The sequence below is a fragment of the Spermophilus citellus genome (assembly GCF_964194105.1).
Source record: "Spermophilus citellus genome assembly, chromosome: 1".
NCBI classification, from domain to species: domain Eukaryota; kingdom Metazoa; phylum Chordata; class Mammalia; order Rodentia; family Sciuridae; genus Spermophilus; species Spermophilus citellus.
Window position 1 is genome coordinate 86,751,863 of NC_138182.1, and position 19,170 is coordinate 86,771,032.

General features: G+C 33.7%; 1 protein-coding gene across 1 annotated transcript in view; it reads left to right on the forward strand.

Moving 5' to 3' along the window:
* The window catches only part of LOC308649628 (phospholipid-transporting ATPase IB-like), a 115,007-nt gene that overhangs the window by 47,873 nt on the left and 47,964 nt on the right, over positions 1-19,170 (forward strand). The window contains exons 16-17 of the mRNA XM_081295331.1: positions 4,623-4,733; positions 15,827-15,901. Coding sequence (XP_081151457.1) covers positions 4,623-4,733; positions 15,827-15,901 — 186 coding nt within the window. The remainder of the gene's footprint in view (positions 1-4,622; positions 4,734-15,826; positions 15,902-19,170) is intronic.

The window sequence follows — 19,170 nt, forward strand, 5'->3', positions numbered from 1 at the left end:
CTTTTTTATTGGCAGTTTTTTTTTTTAAAAAATTGTTTAAAGCAGCTTTGGATTCACAGAATAACTGAGCAGAAGGTACAGAGATTTCCCATGCACTGTCAACAACCCCATGCCCAGAGTGGTATAGCTGTTACAACTGTGATCCTACATCCATGTATCATAATCGCCAAAAGTCCATAGTTTACATTATGGTTCACTCTTGATATTGTATGTTCTATGGATTTGAATAAATGTAAAATGATAGGTATTCACTATTATGATATCATACAGAGTAGTTTCCCTAGAAATCCTCTGTGCTCTATCAGTTTATTCTTCCACACTCCACCTCCTGACTACTACTGATAATTTTCTATTACCATAGTTTTGCTTTTCCAGAATGTTATGTATTTGAAATCATGCAGCATATAGCCTTTTTGACTGACTTCTTATACTTGATATGCATGTAATTTTCCCCCATGTCTTTTTATGATTAAACAGCTTATTTATTTTTAGCACCAAATAATATTCCATATTCTAGATTGCCAATTTGTTTATCCATTCCCCTACTAAAATTTATCTTGGTTTCTTTCAAGTTTTGGCCATTGGACTTAAAGTGTCCATAAATATCCATGTATGAATTTTTGCATGGATGAACACAAGTTTTCAATTCCTTTGAGTAAATACTAAAGAGTGGGATTTCTGGATTGTGTTATAGAATGTTTTGTTTTGTAAGAAACTGCCAAATTATTTCCAAAAGTAGATATTTAAGAACAGTATATACTCATGATTTATAACTGCATTTTTTACATAGGGACCAGTTGTAAATCACTCTGCATTTTTTAACATAGGGATCAATAGCTGAATTCCTAGGCAAAGTGGCTATTATTTGGCCTAATGACCCAGAAGCTGGGAACAAGCAAGTTTGCTCACCAGAACATTGTTATTTTTATTTTTTTTTATTTATAAAGCAGTATCATCTAAGTGATATTCCAACTTCCCCAGGCAGAATAACTACAATCTTGTTAAAGGAAATTCCCTTTTATGTCTGCATGTGTCAAGTTTTGCTGCTATAAAAAATCATCTAAGGCAGGATACTACGAAGAAAAAGGTTTATTTAGCTCTGTTTAGGAAATTCAAGGACATGGTGCCTACATTGGCTGACTTCTAGTGAGGACCCTCTAGCTGTCTAACATCATGGTGGATGGCAATGGTAGAAGCATATGTGAGAACACATGATTACATCTTGGTACAAAAAGCCAAAGAAGCCTGGCTGAGGCCAAGCTCAGGCCTTTATAATAAGCCTCTCAAGTGAGCTACCAAGGGGTCCCATAACAACTGCCTTAATTTCTTCTGAGGGCAAGGCCCCAATCACCTACATACCTCCCCTTAGGCTCCACATCTTGAAGGCCCCACACCAGGTGCCAATATTGCTACCCTGGGGACAAAACTTCCAACACATGGATCCTTGGAGAACAGACAACATCTAAACCATAGAAATAGCCATTTCTTGATTGATTTTTTTCATATGGAAGCAGCCAACCTCACGATTATGGGGACTAGAGGCATAGAACCAATTAAAACTATGGGCTAACATTCACCAGAATCATAGAGATAGCACCACACAATATCCTTTACTACTTAACAAAAACATTTTCCTGTTTTTACACTTTAGTATTTTGACTTTTGAAGGATATAATTTTTATTTAATAATTTAATATTGACTTTTAATGACTATAATATTTTCATCACATTCGACTAATTAGCAGCAACACTTTTCAGTCTTGCTGAATTCAGAAGCTTCATGTAATTTTTGAAAATCTCCTTAGGAATACCCATAGAACTCTGGGTAGGTTATCCTTATTTGGGGCAGTTGTTATTATAGCCTCTCTCTGAGAAGCTATATGATTTTTAATCCACTCACAGGTTAGTAGATACCTGAAGCTAAAATGGTGACATCATACTTTTCTCCTTTTCTCCTCCTTTTTTTTTTTTTTTAATAAGGTGCTTGTTATCAAACTCAGGGCCTTGCATAAGTGAAGCATACACTTTACCACCAAGCTATGTCCCCAGCGGTACAGCAGACATTCTTAGAGGTCCATATTTGAATCAGATCAGTTCTAACCTACATATGCATGGATTAAATGTGCTGTTGTATAGAGAGGTAAACTGTGGCTCCTGTGTGTTAGGAGGTCTGAGTTGAGAAGCATGCTATTTGCTTATGATCATAGCATCTGTCTATAGACAGGAAATGGTCACACCAAACTCCCTCATATCTTTTCCTTAAGCACCAACTACCATTGAGACACATGCTTCTCATAGTCTCAGCAATTATATATGATATAGCCTTGAATTGTTAAACACCATAGATGCACAATACTGTCAGGGATCACTACCCTGGAGTCTTAGAGGAATAGTTGTTTGCCATTTTCTTATGTATATCTAAGAAAGAGACTACAGCCTTTCCTTTTAAAACCAAATCTTAATGGGATTTAAAATTATGAGGTTGTTCTCTTTGGAGTTAAAGAAAAATCCAGAAGGGAAGTAGGATTTTGTGAGCTTTTGTTCAAGGAGATCAGCATTTGTCCTCATTCAGGGCACCTGCCATCTGAATCCTCTTTTATCTTTGTTCTGGACTCCCTCATCACAGCTGCATTTGTGGTTAGGCAGACAGTACAACTTTTTAGGCTTTCTTTTCTTCCTTCTGGATGCCCCAAAGTTGACACACCAAGCAGTCCCTAATGTAGTGTATTGGTTTGATTCATGCTTTGGCCCCTATTAAAAAGTTATTTCAGATTTATGGAAGCACTTTAAGTCACATAAATTTGCTTTCCCACCTTATTTTAAGCAACAGCAACTTATATTGGAGCTAAAAAGAATAGTGCTACCATAATGTGTGATACTACTTTCCCCCAGAATGATGCTTATCCCCAATATTGTGGTGGAAATTTGTCTATTTCTGCCCTATCTTCATTTTACCCTTATCTGAGTTTCAGTGATAGGTCAACAACGAACCATCATTTTGCCTTATGACCTCTTGGGTACAACTTCCCCCTGCCCAGAGCACATCAGTATAATATTCTCTTCAAAACCCTCTGATGAGAGTTCATTATTTGCTATTTCCTCCCCAAATGTCTTACTATTTTAAAACTATCCTAATAAATAGAGAACTTTGATTTAGAATTTTTTTTCACCCCTGGAGATAAATCATTGCAAAACTAAAAACTGATAGGAATAGAAATGTTGTGTATAGTGACTCAAGTTTGTTATCTGGTTCTGGGTTTCAAATGTTCTTTTCAAGTTTACTTATTTTTGGTATAGTTATGCATCTTATGATTAAATATCTCCCTCCCTATCCTGCCTTTTCATGTTCCACTGTTAATCTTTGTTTTAAAGGTTAATTTTTTTTGGTATATTTACCAACTTCTGTCACTTTGAAGTCACTGTTTAAATTAAGGACTTAACTAAATTACCATGAATTGCCTCATTTTGTAGAATAACTCATGAATATACATTCATTTAAAAACATGTTAATTGAGACCCTGCCACATTCTGGGTATGTTTCTAGGTGTGCTGGATTGGTCAATGAACAAAGTAAACAATGAGTCCTGCCCTCCTAAGGTTTAGAAATGCTTCCCAAAGGCCCACTTGTTAAAGGTTTGGTCCCCAGCCTGTGGCACTATTGGGAAGGGGTGAAGCCTCTAGGAAGTGGGGCCTCGTGGGAGAAAGTTAGTTCTTTGGGAACAGGTCCTTGAAGGGAATATTGGGAACCCCAGGCCTTCATTTCTTTGACTTTGCCTTCTGACCACCATGTAGTGAACAACTTCCATCTTCACATGCTCTCACCATGATATGCTGCCTCATCACAGGCCCAAATAAAAGGTGCCAACTGACTGTGGCCCCAAACCACTAAAACCATGAGGCAAAACAGATCTTTTCTCTGTACAAGTTGATTGTCTCAGGTATTTGGTCACAGTCATAGAAAGCTAACTCATGTCTGTATGCAGCTTACATTGCAATGAATAGATCCAGTACGTCTTACACTGGAAGAAAAGCAAAAAGAAGATGGGGGTGAGGAGATTCAGGAGTGTCCCAGAGTCCTGCCCTTTTGTCCTTGTTACATTTTTTTGTTTATATTTCTTTTATTTATTATAGGAAACAGGGAACTGATTCCTACAAGACACTATTACTTCAACCTGATCAGACAAAACACTCAGTGATTGAATCTGAGTTTCCTGTTTCCAATATGATGTTTTTTTATTAAATAATTCTGACTCATTCTTATGATTAAGATCCTAGACATGTATTTAGTTAAGACCCAGGCACAAAAAACAAATATAATTTTGAAAAAGCCATACCTGTTATGATTAATAACAAAGCACCATTTACTGGACAAAAAGTGATATTTAATGGTTTATTTTTGTTGTTATTGTTGAAACAAGAGAATTCTTAAAAAGGTGATTATAGCCAAGTGCCATGTCAGATTGTTTTAGGACTAATGTTCATTCTCTCCTCTTCTATATTACATTTGCTAAAGGGGGAACTGCTAAATTATGAAATACTGGGAACATAATACTTTGTGGGTTTTCACACTAAATGGTAGTTTCATTTGAATTTTTGTTTTGTTGACTATTGTTTCTTTTCAGTTTAGATACTTGGAGAAGCTTCTGTTGGTTCATGGAACTTGGAACTATTTTCGAGTGACCAAATGCATATTGTATTCTTTCTACAAGAATGTAGTGCTATACATTATTGGGGTAAGAAAGGAGATACATTTCATTTTCTTTCTTCAAGGAATTAGGTCTTTTCTGTGATTTAGACTTGGTAATTAAAACTTTTTTCATATTAAAGTACTATCAAAAGAAAATTCCTTATAACTAAATTTAGCAGTTTACTTGAGCAAATCAAGACAAAAAAAAAATTGTTTCTTGAGTACATTCTGATTCTTGACTAACCCCCGGAACTAGAGCAAGTTATGAGAATTCTAACCAACAATGTGATCTGATAGCATTGATGAAAAACAGAAGTGAAACCTAGAAAACAACTTAATTAACAACACCTTGAATAATCAGTCAATGGGTTACAACTTAACTAATTAATTGCTTACAGCTTAATTAGTTAATTGTCTACAATTCCTCCTGCAACTAACCAAAGCTCAGGTATTGTGATTCAACTCTATTCTGGTTTGGACTGCTGGGCCCAGTACAGGTGCCTGTTCTAAATCCATGGATCCCCACAGATTTTATTTAACAGTGCTGTTAATGAAATCCTGCTTCAAGTTTTTGCCTATAGAAGTGAATAAGTAAAAAGTGTCAATTAAACATCTTATATAATATCATGATGACAGACACCAGATACCTACTCACCCAAACACAGTTTGGTCTGTTAGCTCTAGATTCTTCCAGTGATTAAACATACCAGATATCTCTGTGCTTCCTTCCACTAAAGGATAGGAATGAGCCTGGAATTTTCAGTGTTACCACCACAGAGCTTGTGCAGATGTCATCAATTTTAGATGCATTGATGTGTGCATGAATATGTGCACTGTGTCCTTGCACTTTTATCCATGTGTAGATTCATGTAACCACCCACTATAGTAATCAAGATACATCAAGATACATAACTATTACATCACCACAGAGCGATCTTCTTCATGCTACCTTTTTACATCCCTACCCATCTCTAACCCCTGGCAATGGCTAATCTATTCTCTAATTTTACAATGTTCTATAAAATTTCAACCAAATAATATGTCATCTCTTCAGATGAGATTTTTTTTACTCAGTATAATTCCCTTCAGATTGATCCAAGTCACTGTGTGCATCAGTAGTTTATTCTTTTTTCTTTTTAGTAGTTTGTTGTTTTTTTATTGGTGTGTTATACTTACACAATTTATTTACCATGGACATGTGGAAAAACATTTGTTTTTAGTTTGGTGCTAATAAAAATAAAATTTGTGTGAACATTTGTGTTTAGGTTTATGTGAGAAGTGCACAATTATTGAGTCATATGGTAAGTGCATGCAATTTTACAAGAAACTTCCAAACTATTTTCCACAGTGGCTTTACCATCTTAAATTTCTACCAATTATGAATCAATTATCCTGTTTCTCCAGATATTTGCCAGTCTGAGATATCATTACTATGTCTTTTTTACCCATTTTGATGTGTAGAAATATCTATTTTAGATTAAAATTAGATTTTCTTACTGGCTATTGATGCTGAATATCTTTTTATGTATTTATTTGCCATTTATGTATATATTTTGGAAATGTGTCCCCATATCTTTTGTCCATTTTATAAATATATCATTAGGGTTGTTTTTTGTTGTTGTTGTTTTACTATTTTGAAACTTTTTCACATATTCTAATTATCATTTCTTTGCCAGGTATATAGTTTGCAAGTATTTTCTTTCAGTCTGCAACTTGTTACCTCATTACCCTGTTAGGGTCTTTCACAGAACAAACATTTTTAATTTTGATTAGGTCCATTTTATCTAGTTTTTCCTCATATGCTTGTAGCATCTTGTAGCATCATGTCAAAAAAAAGGGTTTTTTTAGCTTTAGTTTCCAAATATTTTCCTGAATATATTTTTAAAAGCATTGTATGTCATATTTAATTTCATGGTCCATTTGCAGTATAAGATGTGAGGTTTTGCTTGTCTTTCTTTTGCCTATGGATGTCCAATTGCTGTAGTGACATTTGATGAAAAGGCTCTCCCTCCTCAATTAAGTCACTTTTGCACCTTTGTCAGAAGTCAGTTGGGCAAATAATAGAGAAATAGAAAAAATATGAAGAGACTTACAAGTAATAAGGAGAGGTTGATTCAATAATTAACACCCCCCAACAAAGTGCAGCATTAGATAGCTTCACTAAAATGTTCTTCTAATCACTCAAAGAGGTGATTTTCTCAGCTTGTCTAAAAGTTGAAGAGGACTCATTCTACAAGGTCAGAATTACCCCAAGAGCAAGGCAAAACACACTATAAGAAAACTATAGACCAATGTTCTTGATGAATGTTAATGTAAAAATCATAAACAAAATACTAACAACTCAAATTCAAGAGCATGTTAAATTGATCCTATTCTAAAACCAGAGAGATTTTGTTATGCAAGGGCTCAGACCCAGGAAACAGATTTGGAATCCTGGCAGGTGAAAGAAGATGCAAGACATGGTTGAGTCAGCCTTTATTCAGAAGTGGAAACAGCCTCAGCCAGTTTCAGCTTTAGACCCCATCCAGTTCCATTTTGCTCCCAACAGTTCCATTTAGCCCATTTTTGAATACAGTCTAAACAAAGAAGGCACACTGCCAACAGCTTACACCAGTGCACACATGCTCACAAGCAAATATTTGTGACCTTGAGTATGCACACTGAATCAGAGTGTTTCTGACCTTGAGTATGCACACTGAATCAGAGTGTTTCTGGCCTTTACTACACACTAATAGTGGCCTTGGCTACATGATAAAAACATAACATAAAACATAACATAACCTGCTGGAAGCCTCTACAGGGAAGCCTAACTGGCCTTCCCAAACATATTTATTTCTGGAATGCAAGAATGTTTCCACATGCAAAAAATCAACCAATATAACACCCTACATTAACATAATTAAGGATGGAAAAATCACATGATTATTTCAGTTGATGCTGAAAAAGCATTTCAACACAACTCAACACCCTTTACATGATAAAACACTTAATAAATTAGGAAGAGAAAAAAACTACCTCAGAATAATAAAGGCCATATGTAAAAATCCCCCAGCTAACATTGTAGTCAATGGTAAAACACTGAAAACCTTCTAAGATCAGAACCAAGACAAGGATGCCCATGCTAACTACTTCTATTCAACATAGTATTGGAAGTTCTAACTTGAGCAGTTAGGCAAGAAAAGTAAACAAAATGCATTCAAATATTTAAAAAGAAGTAAAATTATCTCTATTAACATATGATATGCTTGTATATGTAGAAAACCTAAATATTTCACTCAAAATATTAGAACTAATAAATGAATTCAGCAAAGTTGCAAAATACAAAGTCAAAATACAAAAATCAGCTGTGTTTCTATACACTAACATTGAACAATTCAAAAAGGAAATTAAGGTAAAATCCCATTTACAATAAAAAGCAAAATGAAATACTTGGGAAAAAACTTAATCAAGACACATATATGAAAACTAAAAAATATTGCTGAAAGAAATTGAAGAAAGCATAAATAAATATAAAGACATTTTATGTTTATCAGTTGGAAGAATTAATGTTGTTAAGATGTTAATTTTACCTGCTATAGCTTGGATCATGAGCATACTCCAAAGGCCCTTGTGTTAAATGCTTGGTCCCCAACTGTGACACTATTGGGAGGCAGTGATACCTTTCAGAGATGGGGTCTGGTGGGAAGATGTTAGAATATTAGAGACATGCCTTAAAGGGGTACAGGGATCCTGGTCCCTTTCTTTCTCTCTTTGCTTCCCATCCACCATGAGATGAGCAGGACTCTGTCAGGTCCTCACTGTGATACACTGTGACGCCACAGGCCCAAAGCACAGAGACAAACTGAAACCTCAGAAACCATGAACTGAAATCCATCTTTTTCTCTCCTTTATTTGATTATCACTGGGCATGATGATGCATGCCTGTAATTTCAAAAGTTCAGGAGACTGAAGCAGGAGGATTGCAAGTTTGAGGCCAACCTTGGCAATTTAGTAAGACCCTGTCTCAAAACTTAAATAAGATAAAAAGGACTCAGGGGTAAAATGATCTTTGGTCCAATCCCCAGTAACAAATAAAACAAAAAAAATTCACTTTAAATTGATCATCTAAGGTATTTTTGTCACAGTGACAGAAAGCTAACACAAAAATTTGGTACTAAAAAATATGGCCATTTCTGGGACTGCACCTTAGAAAATGTGGAAAAGACTTTGCAGTTGATTTGCATAAGGAGTTTGGAAGTTTGAGGGAAAAGGTAGAGAAGTGCTGTAAGAAAAGTTTAATGGACAATTCTGGTAAGGGCTCAAAAGACCAAACTGTTGATAGAAATGCAGAAAATAAAGGCCAAGATGAGTAGGTTTCAGATAGGAATGAGGATTGTATTGACAATTAAATTACAGGCTGTCCGTATTACATGTGGTAAAGAATTTTGATTTTTTTTTTTGGTTCATGCCCTGAGACTTTGTAAGAGGACCAATTTAAAGGTGACAGACAAGTTAAGGCAACACATAGTTCAGGCTACAGGATGGAAATTTACAGTAAAAATTAGGGGCAAAAGTCAGAATGGAAAGATTTGAAAAATTCAAAGTTTGCAAGAAAAGAAGTGCATTTAAAAATGCAGCAAAGCAGCATATAGAGATGAGTGGCATTAAAAAGAAACCAAGTACTTTGCACCAGGACAAAAGGAAAGATACTTCGACCATATTTCAGGAATCAGGATACCCCACCCACTGCAGGCTGAAAGGTGCAAAAGTGTGAATTCACTTCAAAGACATTCACTTGAGGAGAGAACCCCAAGGTGCCCTCTTCACAATATTACTACATTAAAAAATAAAAACTTAAAAACTGTCTCAGCATATTTGTGTAGATCTCCTTATGGATTCTCTAATCTGACCCGTTGATGAATATGAATATCCCTGTGCTGATACCCTGTAGTCAGCTTTAACATTGGGTAGAGTGATTTCTCTCACTTTATTTTTGTTTTTTAAAATTGTGTTAGCAAAACTGTGTTTATCTCTTCAATTTTAAAATAAGTATATCTATGTCCACAAAAAACCTTGGTGGAATTGGGTTAAACCTATATATCAGTTTGGGGAGCATTCATATCTTTACTCTGTTTAGCTTCAAATCCATGAACAGAGACTGATTCTTCATTTATTTTAGCCTTCTTTTGGTTTCTTTTATCAAAATTTTGTATTTTTCAGTATATAAATCCTATACATGCTTTTTTAAGATTATACTTAAATACAATTGGTCCTCCTTTGGGGGGGGGTCCATATCCTTGGGTTCAGCCAATCATAGAGAGACAACTTATTTCATTTTCTTTGGTGCAATTATTAATGACTTTGGGTTTCTAATGTCAGTGTCCATGTGTTCATTGCTACTATATATAAATGTGGTTAGATTTTATGTTGATCTTGCATCCTGAGATCTTGTAGAATTCACATATTTGTCACAAGTGTATATTTAATTTTTTTCTGTATTCCTTTTAATTTTATCCAGTTAGTCTGTCATCTGTAAAGAGGGACACTTTATTTCTTCTTTTCTAATTATATTCAACTATCTTACATAAGAATAGTGTGAGGGGACATCCTTGCCCTGATCATTAGGAGGAAATCTTATTTCTCATTATTTAATATTGTATTAGCTGTATGGTTGTTTTTGTTTGTTTCTTTGAAGATATCCTTTATCAAATTGATAAAATCACACTGTTCCTAGATTGCTGAGCATCTTTATAATAAAATTTTGTTGCATTTTGTCGAATGTTTTTTTCTGTATCAAATAATATAATCTTTTCTTATTTAAGTTGAGCATATGTGGTTATGTAGATTAGTTTTTAAATATCAGACCAACTTTAAATCCCTGGAGTAAAATCTACTTTGTTATAGTACATAATTCTTTTGATACATTGATAGATTTGACATGATAATATTTCACTGAGGATTTTACTGATACTGCTATTGCATTTTGGGCAGTCAAGTGAGAAGTACAGTGAATAAGTTTCCCTTTCCAAGAAGAAAAAAGCACTAGTAATGTTGGTCAGTTTTTAAATAAATAATTCTCTGAGGGAATCTGAGGCACTTGGCAAGCCAGCACCACTTGAAAATTTTTCTTCCAATTCATCAAATTTGAGTTACCTCTAGCTAGACTCTGGCTTTCCCAGTTTTACATATATTTAGCTGCATTTTTTCATATACTTTAAAGAATAAAACATAATTGGTATATAGGAACACAATTGATTTGGGGATGTTAATTTTATATTCTGATACTTTGCTGAATTTGTTTATGAGTGGAGTTTTGGGTCTTCTAAATATAGAATCATGTCATCAGCAAAAAGGGATATTTTAAGTTCTTCTTTTTCTATTGTTATCCCTAAAATTTCTTTCTTTTGCCTAATTACTCTGGCTAAGGTTTCAAGGAATATTGGGACTAGAAGTGGCAAAAGAGGGCATCCCGTGTTGTTCCTGTTTTAAAGGAATTAGGATTAAATCAATTTAGAATGATATTGTCTGGGGTTTGGCATATACAGCTTTTACAATATTGAGGTATGTTCCTAGTCTCACTAGTTTTTCTAGTGTTGTGAGTATAAATGGATGCTTAATTTTGTCAAATGCTTTTTCTATATCTATTGAGATAATCATGTGATTCTTGTCTTTAAGTCTATTGATGTGAATTACATTGATTGATTTTTGCATGTTGAAACAAACTTGCACATCCCTGGAATGATCCCCACTTGATTACAGTGCACTATCTCTTTAATATGTTTCTGTATGTGATTTGCCAGTATTTTATTAATTATTTTTGCATCTGTGCTCATTAGATATATTGGTCTGAAATTTTCTTTCCCTGACATGTCTTTGGTTGTGCCATCAGAGTAATACTGGCTTCATAGAATGAGTTTGGAAAGTTTCCCTATTTTTCTATTTCATGGAATAATTTCAGGAGGATTGGTATTAGTTCTTCTTTGAAGGTCCTGGTAAACTCTGCTGAGAATCCATCTTGTCCTGGGCTTTCTTTGTTGGTAGGCTCTTGATGGCATCTTTAATTTCATAGTTTGAAATTTATGTTTAAATATTCTATGTCATTTCGTTTCAATATGGGTAGGTCATATGTCTCTAGAAATTTGTCAGTGTCTTCAAAATTTTCTATTTTATTGGAATATAAATTTCCAAAATGGTTTCTGATTATCATCTGCATTTCAGCAGTGTCTATGCGAGTGCTTTCTTTTTCATCATGAATATTAGTAATTATAGTTTTTTCTCTTTCTCTTCATTAGGTTAGCAAAGGATTTATCAATATTGTTAATTTTTTTAAAGAAACAACTTTTTGTTTCATTGACTTTTTTGAATTTGTTTTGTTTTGTTCCAATTTCATTATTTTGACTCTGATTTTAATAATTTCCTGTCTTCTACTGCTTTTTGTGTTGATTTGGTTTTTTTTTTTTTGTTTTTTCTGGGCTTTGAGATGTAATGTTAGGTCATTTATTGGATGTCTTCCTATTCTTTTAATGAATGAGCTCAATACAATGAACTTTCCTCATAGCACTGCCTTCATAATGTCTCAAGAGACTTTGATATGTTGTGCTGCTATTCTTATTTACCTCTAAGTACTTTTTAAATTTTATCCTTGATTTGTTCTTCTAATCAGTTTTGTCATTTAATAGCATATTATGTAATCTCTAGGTGTTAGAGTAGCTTCTATGTGTTATTTTATCATTGGTTTCAAATTTCATCCTATTATGATCTGATAGAGTGCAAGGTATAATCTCCATTTTTTTTTTGTATTTTCTAAGAGATGCTTTGTGGCTTAAGATATCTTCTCTTTTAGAGAAGGATCACTGTGCTGCTTAGAAGAAAGTGTATTTCATATTGGATGAAATATTCTATATATGTCTGTTAAGTCTAAATTATTAATTGTATTTTTTTAGTTCTGTAACTTCTTTATTTAGATTTTATTTGTAGGATCTATCCAGTGATGGAGAGGTGTGTTAAAGTATTATTGTGTTGTGGCTTATTTGATTCTTGAAATTGAGACAGATTTGTTTGATGTACATAGATGCTCCATTGTTTAGGGCATAAATATTTATAATTGTTATGTCTTGTTGATGTAATGATTCCCATAAGTAGTATGAAATGACCTTCTTTATCTCTTCTGATTAACTTTGGCTTAAACTTCACTTTATCTGATATGAGAATAGAGATCCCTGCTTGTTTATGAGATCCATGTGGATGATGTGTTTTTCCCCATCCTTTTAACTTCAGTTTGTGGACATCTTTGCCTATGAAATGAGTCTCTTTGAGGTAGCATATCGCTGGGTCCTGTTTTTAAATCCAATCTGCCAGTATTTTGATTGATGAGTTTAGGCCATTTATATTCAATGTTACTGTTGAGAAATGATTTTTATTCCCTGACAGTGTAATTCATTTCTGGTTTTTAATTTGATTTAGTTTCTCCTTTGATTGACTATTCTTCTAGTGTAGTTCCTCCCTTAGCTGGTTTTCACTTTATTTTTTATTCCTTCTCCATGGAATATTTTATTGAGTATGTTTTGTAGTACAAGCTTTCTAGTTGTGAATTCTTTTAGTTTTTTTTTTTTATTATGGAAGGGTTTTATTTCATTGTCAATTCTGAAGCTTAATTTTGCTGAGCATAGTATTCTTGGCTGGCATCCATTTTCTTTCAGAGTTTGGTTTATATTATTCTAATACCTCCTAGCTTTTTGGGTTTGGTTTGAGAAATCTGTTGAGATCTGGATTGGTTTCTGTAAAATGTGATTTGTTGTTTTCTCTGGCAGCCTTTAAAATTCTATCTTATTCTGTATGGGAGGCATTTTTATAATAATGTGTCTTGGTGTGAGTCTGTTATTGTTTTGTATTTTGGGATCCTGTAAGCCTCCTGTATTTGATTTTCCATCTCATTCTTTAGATTTAGGAAATTTTCTGATTTTATTTCATTGAAAATATTGTGTATTACTTTGGTTTGTCTCTCCATGCCTTCATCTGTCCTTATATATCTCAAATTTGGTCTTTTTATGTTATCCCATAATTCTTGGAAGTTCTGTTCATGGTTTCTTAACATCATTCATTATTTAATAGAGTATTATTTAGTCTCCAGGTGTTAGAGTACCTTCTACTTTTTTCTATCATTGATTTCTAATTTCATTCCATTATGATCTTATAGAATACAGAGTAATATCTCTATATTTTTTTGTATTTGCTAAGAGTTGGTTTGTGGCATAAGATATGGTCTATTTTAGAGAAGGATCCATGTGTTGCTGAGAAGAAAGTATATTTGCTCAGTGATGGATGAAATATTCTATTATGTCTGTTAAGTCTAAATTATTGATTGTATGATTTAGTTCTATAGTTTTTTGTTTGTTTGTTTGTTTGTTTGTTTGTTTTGAGGATCTATTCAATAGGGAAAGTCATGTGTGAAAGTCACCCAGTATTGTTGTGTTGTGGCCTGTTTGGTTCTTGAAATTGAGAAGGGCTTGTCTGATGTACACAGATGCTTCACTGTTTGGGGAATAAATATTTATGATTGTTTTCTCTTGTTGATGTATAATTCCCTTAAGTAATACAAAATGGCCCTCTTTGTCCCTTCTGATTAACTTTGGCTTGAAGTCTACTTTATCTGATATGAGGAAGAAATTCCTGCTTGCTTACACAATCCATGTGAGTTATATGTTTTTTCCCATCCTTTCACCTTCTGTCTGTGTATGTCTTTGACTATGAGGTGAGTCTCTTTGAGATAGCATATTGTTGGGTCTTCTTTTTAATGCAGTATACCAGTCTGTGTCATTTGATTGATGAGTTTAGGCTGTTAACATTCAAGGTAATTATTGAGATACAATTTGTTTTCCCATTTTGGTTTATTTCTAATTTTTAATTTGAATTGGTTTCTCCTTTGATTGACTATTCCTTTAGTGTAGTTCCTCCCTTTGCTGGTTTTCACTTTTTTTTTAAAATTTCATCTTCATGGAATATTTTGTTGAAAATATTCTGTAGTGCAGGCTTTCTAGTTGTGAATTCTTTGGAGGGACTTCTTTAGCTCATGCCTCCAGCTATAGAAGCAGCTGTGGTGCTGTGGATTTCTTCCTTATTCTATTTTATCCAACCTCCTAAGTCCCTGATCTGCTTTGAATGTCCAGTATTAAATCCTGGTAAAGTCCCCCCACCCTTTTTTTTTCATGTCACAAAGAAGCCAAGAAAGGTGACCTTCTCTATTCCTCCATCTTGGGGAAAAAAAACTTGTTTTATTAATTTTACAATGTATACCTGTATCAGAACATCACACTGTACTCCATAAATATGTACAATTATTTTGTCAGTCAATAATAAAATAAATTCCATGAATGTAAAGAACACCTCTTATCATTGAAAAGAGGGAATTGGGCTTTGTTTTTATAATATCAAACAATGAAATGTGACCAAAGAAGAATTTTTTCTAATGTATGATGGTAATTATATAGTCTTAAAACTCCTGATATATTTTAACAAATCACCCCTAATGTTGCTTTTAAGAGAATGAGCATGAGTTATATGGATCTACGTTTCAATCCCATCTTTGCCACTTACTAACTGTGTAACCTGAGTGAACAATTTAATCTCCCTAAACCTCACTTTTCAAAATTCCTAAATTGACAGTAATAATAATAATAACTACTTTAAAGTATTTCTATGAGGATTAAATATGTCTATGCATTTGAAGTAACATCGCAATGTTTGCTTTATTAAAATCCCATGTATTCTTGTTATTACTATTGACATACTAAGATTTACAGAGTATATTTTTTGTAACTATTCCCATAGAAGGCATAAAATTTATTACTTGTTACAAAGTAAACTTTGTTACTTGATTTAAGATTTTCTGTAATAAAAATCTGGACTTTTGCAAGAAGTTTGTATTTTAGTATAAAGATGTATGCCATTAGTTACCAGATACATCAATATTTTTAACATCATTAAGGATTGGTGTTTACAAGTCATAGTTTATGAAAGGACATCTGTATGGTCCCCTAAGTGATTGTCCTCTAGCAGCTGTGCCAGAGAAAGGGTCCCTCTTCTGTATCACTTCTTTTCAATATATGGATATATTTAGGTCAACATTGATGAAATGCTTCATTTAGCTTCCCTCTCTTCCAGCTTTGGTTCTCCTTTGTTAATGGATTCTCTGGGCAGATTATATTTGAGCATTGGTGCATCAGCTTGTACAACGTGGTAAGTATCCTCTTCCTCTCTCTGATAGCATGCATAACTTCAAGAGTTTCTAAGTCAGTCATCTGGGTACTTAGCACTCAGGACAAATACATCTTTAGGGCCTTCCTTGCCATGACAAGTCATACTCTTCACATGTACTTTCAAACTCTTCACATGTACTTTCAATCACAGCAGATTATTTTAGAGTAAGTATGTGAAATGTGTACCAAATGTGTTATTATTACATAAAACATATGCAACTTTTTTACTCTATACCTAAGCAAAGTTTTCCTGCTTTTAAGCCAAGTGAAAATTACTAAACTTTATCTATACCCATTCCAATTAATACATAAAGTTTAGGTTTACCTACATTTGCATTTATGTGTATGTGTGTGTTTATATTATAATTCCATGTGCTTTTAAACAAACCCTTAAAAACTGATATGAAAAATATATCACATGTTTGTACTAAATAATAAATTTTATCTTGTTTTATAGTATATATTTTCTGTTATAATCAAATTTTCTAAAATTTAAAAAAGAATCCTTTGAGTCACTTAAATCATTTGGAAGTCAAAAGTAGCCACATTACCTTTTCCCTTTTTTCTTTTTGTATTGTTATTTCATCTTAAGACTTTGAGGATTAGAAATTAGGTTTCCAGCAAGTATAACATGATTCCTCTCTTGTACGGAATTATAGCAATCACTGTGTATTATGTGCTATAACCTCTGAAATTCTGTCTTCTAGGAGCTTGAATTCAGAAACAGCACAGGCAGATGTCACTGGACAGAAGACATTGACTGTCCAATAATATAAAAATGTCTAGCTCTGTGAATAATTAATTTGTATTGATACAATAGCTAGATGGATTTGGCAAGAGTACAGCAGCAATGAGGCTATACACACAGTTGTCTTTATTAGACTCTTGATTACAGAGGATAATATTAATCAACCTTCTTTAAAGGTTCCATAGTGGTGAAGAGAGTGACAGAATCTCTCCTCTCTCCTAGAAAAATCACTATCAATGTACAAGCCTCAGATACTGATCAATGGAATCTTATATTTTTATAATAGGAAACATAGATGTAATTTGGTTTTAGCAAGCAGTAAGTGGATGACATGAATATCCATTGACTTCCTAAGTCTCATCCCAGTTCACATTCACTTTACAGATAGGATAAAAACAAAGCTCAAGACCACAGTGACAGAGATAGATAGACTCTGCTTGCTTATTTTATAATTACATCAATTGTCATACTATTTCTAGAGGCCATGTATTACTTCTACCCATGTATGACCAACTATCACAAGAACTATACTATTATGAGAAAAATTAAAACAAAACAAAAAATTAGCATATCAGATAAAATGTCTAAAACAAAATTTTCAGACTTTGGGCAACAGGCTGACTGATGGTGTTGTCTCTGGGAGAAGTCTTACTTCCCAGCCACAGTGAAGGAAGACAAACCCAAAGCAAAATGAAAGAAAAGAAAGTCCAAGGGTCCTCCTGAATGAAGACACAAAGGTTGGAGTTCAGCAGGCCAAGGTAGCTAAGATTTGCCTGGCCGAATGACAGAAAAGAAAACTAGATAGGCTGGGGTTGTTGCCCAGTGGTAGAGCGCTTGCCTGGCATGTGCAAGACCCTGGGTTGGATCCTCAGCACCACATATAAATGAATCAATAAAAAGATCCATTGACAATTAAAAATAGAAAAAGAAAACTAGAGAGAGAGAGAGACAAGAGAGAATGTGTCTGAAGAACTGCAGAGGATCCCCTTCAGTGTAGAACTGGTTCATACATGCACTGAAAAAAGTCTATGCAAAGTTGGGGAAAGAACTACCAGAAAGGCCAAAATAGTTCTTGGAGCTAATTCAGGGCTGGGAATAATCTGTATTCTTATCAGCCAGAATGGGAAGACCTCCTTTTACACAGGATCTTAGGTAAATTCCTCATACAGGCCACTTTGAATCGTAAGGGTGAATTCTTCCTATTATAGAAATTATGCTGAACCTCCAATTACAAAACTTACATATTTTACAATATATAATCAGTCCCCTATATTTCAGAACACAGGCAAAAGAGCTGGGGGTGGTGACATATAACTATAATCCCAGTGCCTCAGGAGGCTGAGGCTAGAGGATAACAAGTTTAAGGCCAATCTCAGCAACTTAATGAGGCCCTAAGCAATTTAGTGAGACAACATCTCAAAATAAATATATAATAAAAAAGAGCTATGGATGATGCTTAGTAGTTAAGCACCTCTGGGTTTAATTCCTGGTTTAAATAACAACCAAACAACAACAACCAGAAAAAAAAGAACACAGACACAGTATTTAGATGACAAACACCAGCACTTCAGCTCCCAACAACATGTTTGTAATATTCAGCTTTCAATAATTAGGTGAAAAATACATCAATAAAGACTAATTCAGAAATGGAATTAGTAGGCAAAAATCTTAAAACAATTACTATAAATTTTATAAACATGTTCAAGGATATAAAGGAAAACATGAATATAATGAGAAAGATGTAGAAAAGAACCAAATAGTGTAATTCTATCTAAAATGAAAAAATATATATGGAAAAATTAATATTAGATTACAAACCTCAGAACATGATCAATAAATATGAAGACATGTCAATAGGAAGGACAGAGTAAAAGATATGGAAAAAATGTGGTCAGAAACATATTGTGCTCCTCAGGAAGAATGTCAGGAACTCTTGACCTTCTTATATTTAGAGCTTCAAAAGAGGGTGCAGAAAAATGTTTCAAGAAATATTGATTGAACATGTCATAATTTTGTGAACATTATAAACACAGAGATGTAAGAATATCAACAAATTTCACAAAGAATAAGCCTAAACAAAAAGTACATGTATGTTCTTCACAATCAAATTGCTGAAAACCAGTGACTACAAGAATATTATAAAAAGCAGCCAGATAAAAAACAAACACTACATACAGAGTACAAATGTAAAAATAAAAGCAGACCTCACATTAGCAACCTCATAGACTACGCATAAAACAATAGAATAACTTTAAAGTTCTGATTAATCTATATTAATCTAGAATTCTATACCCAGCAAAAATGTCTTTAGAAAATTAAGGTGAAATTAAAATCTATACACATTCAGAAAATAGGGAATTCATCACCAGAAGACCCTGTATGCCTTAAATATTAAATTAAGTTATTTAAGCAAGAGGAAAAATATACAAAAATTTGGATTTCTACAAAGAATTGAAGTGCATCAGAAAATATTGATTATGGTGGAAAATGTGGGAAATTTT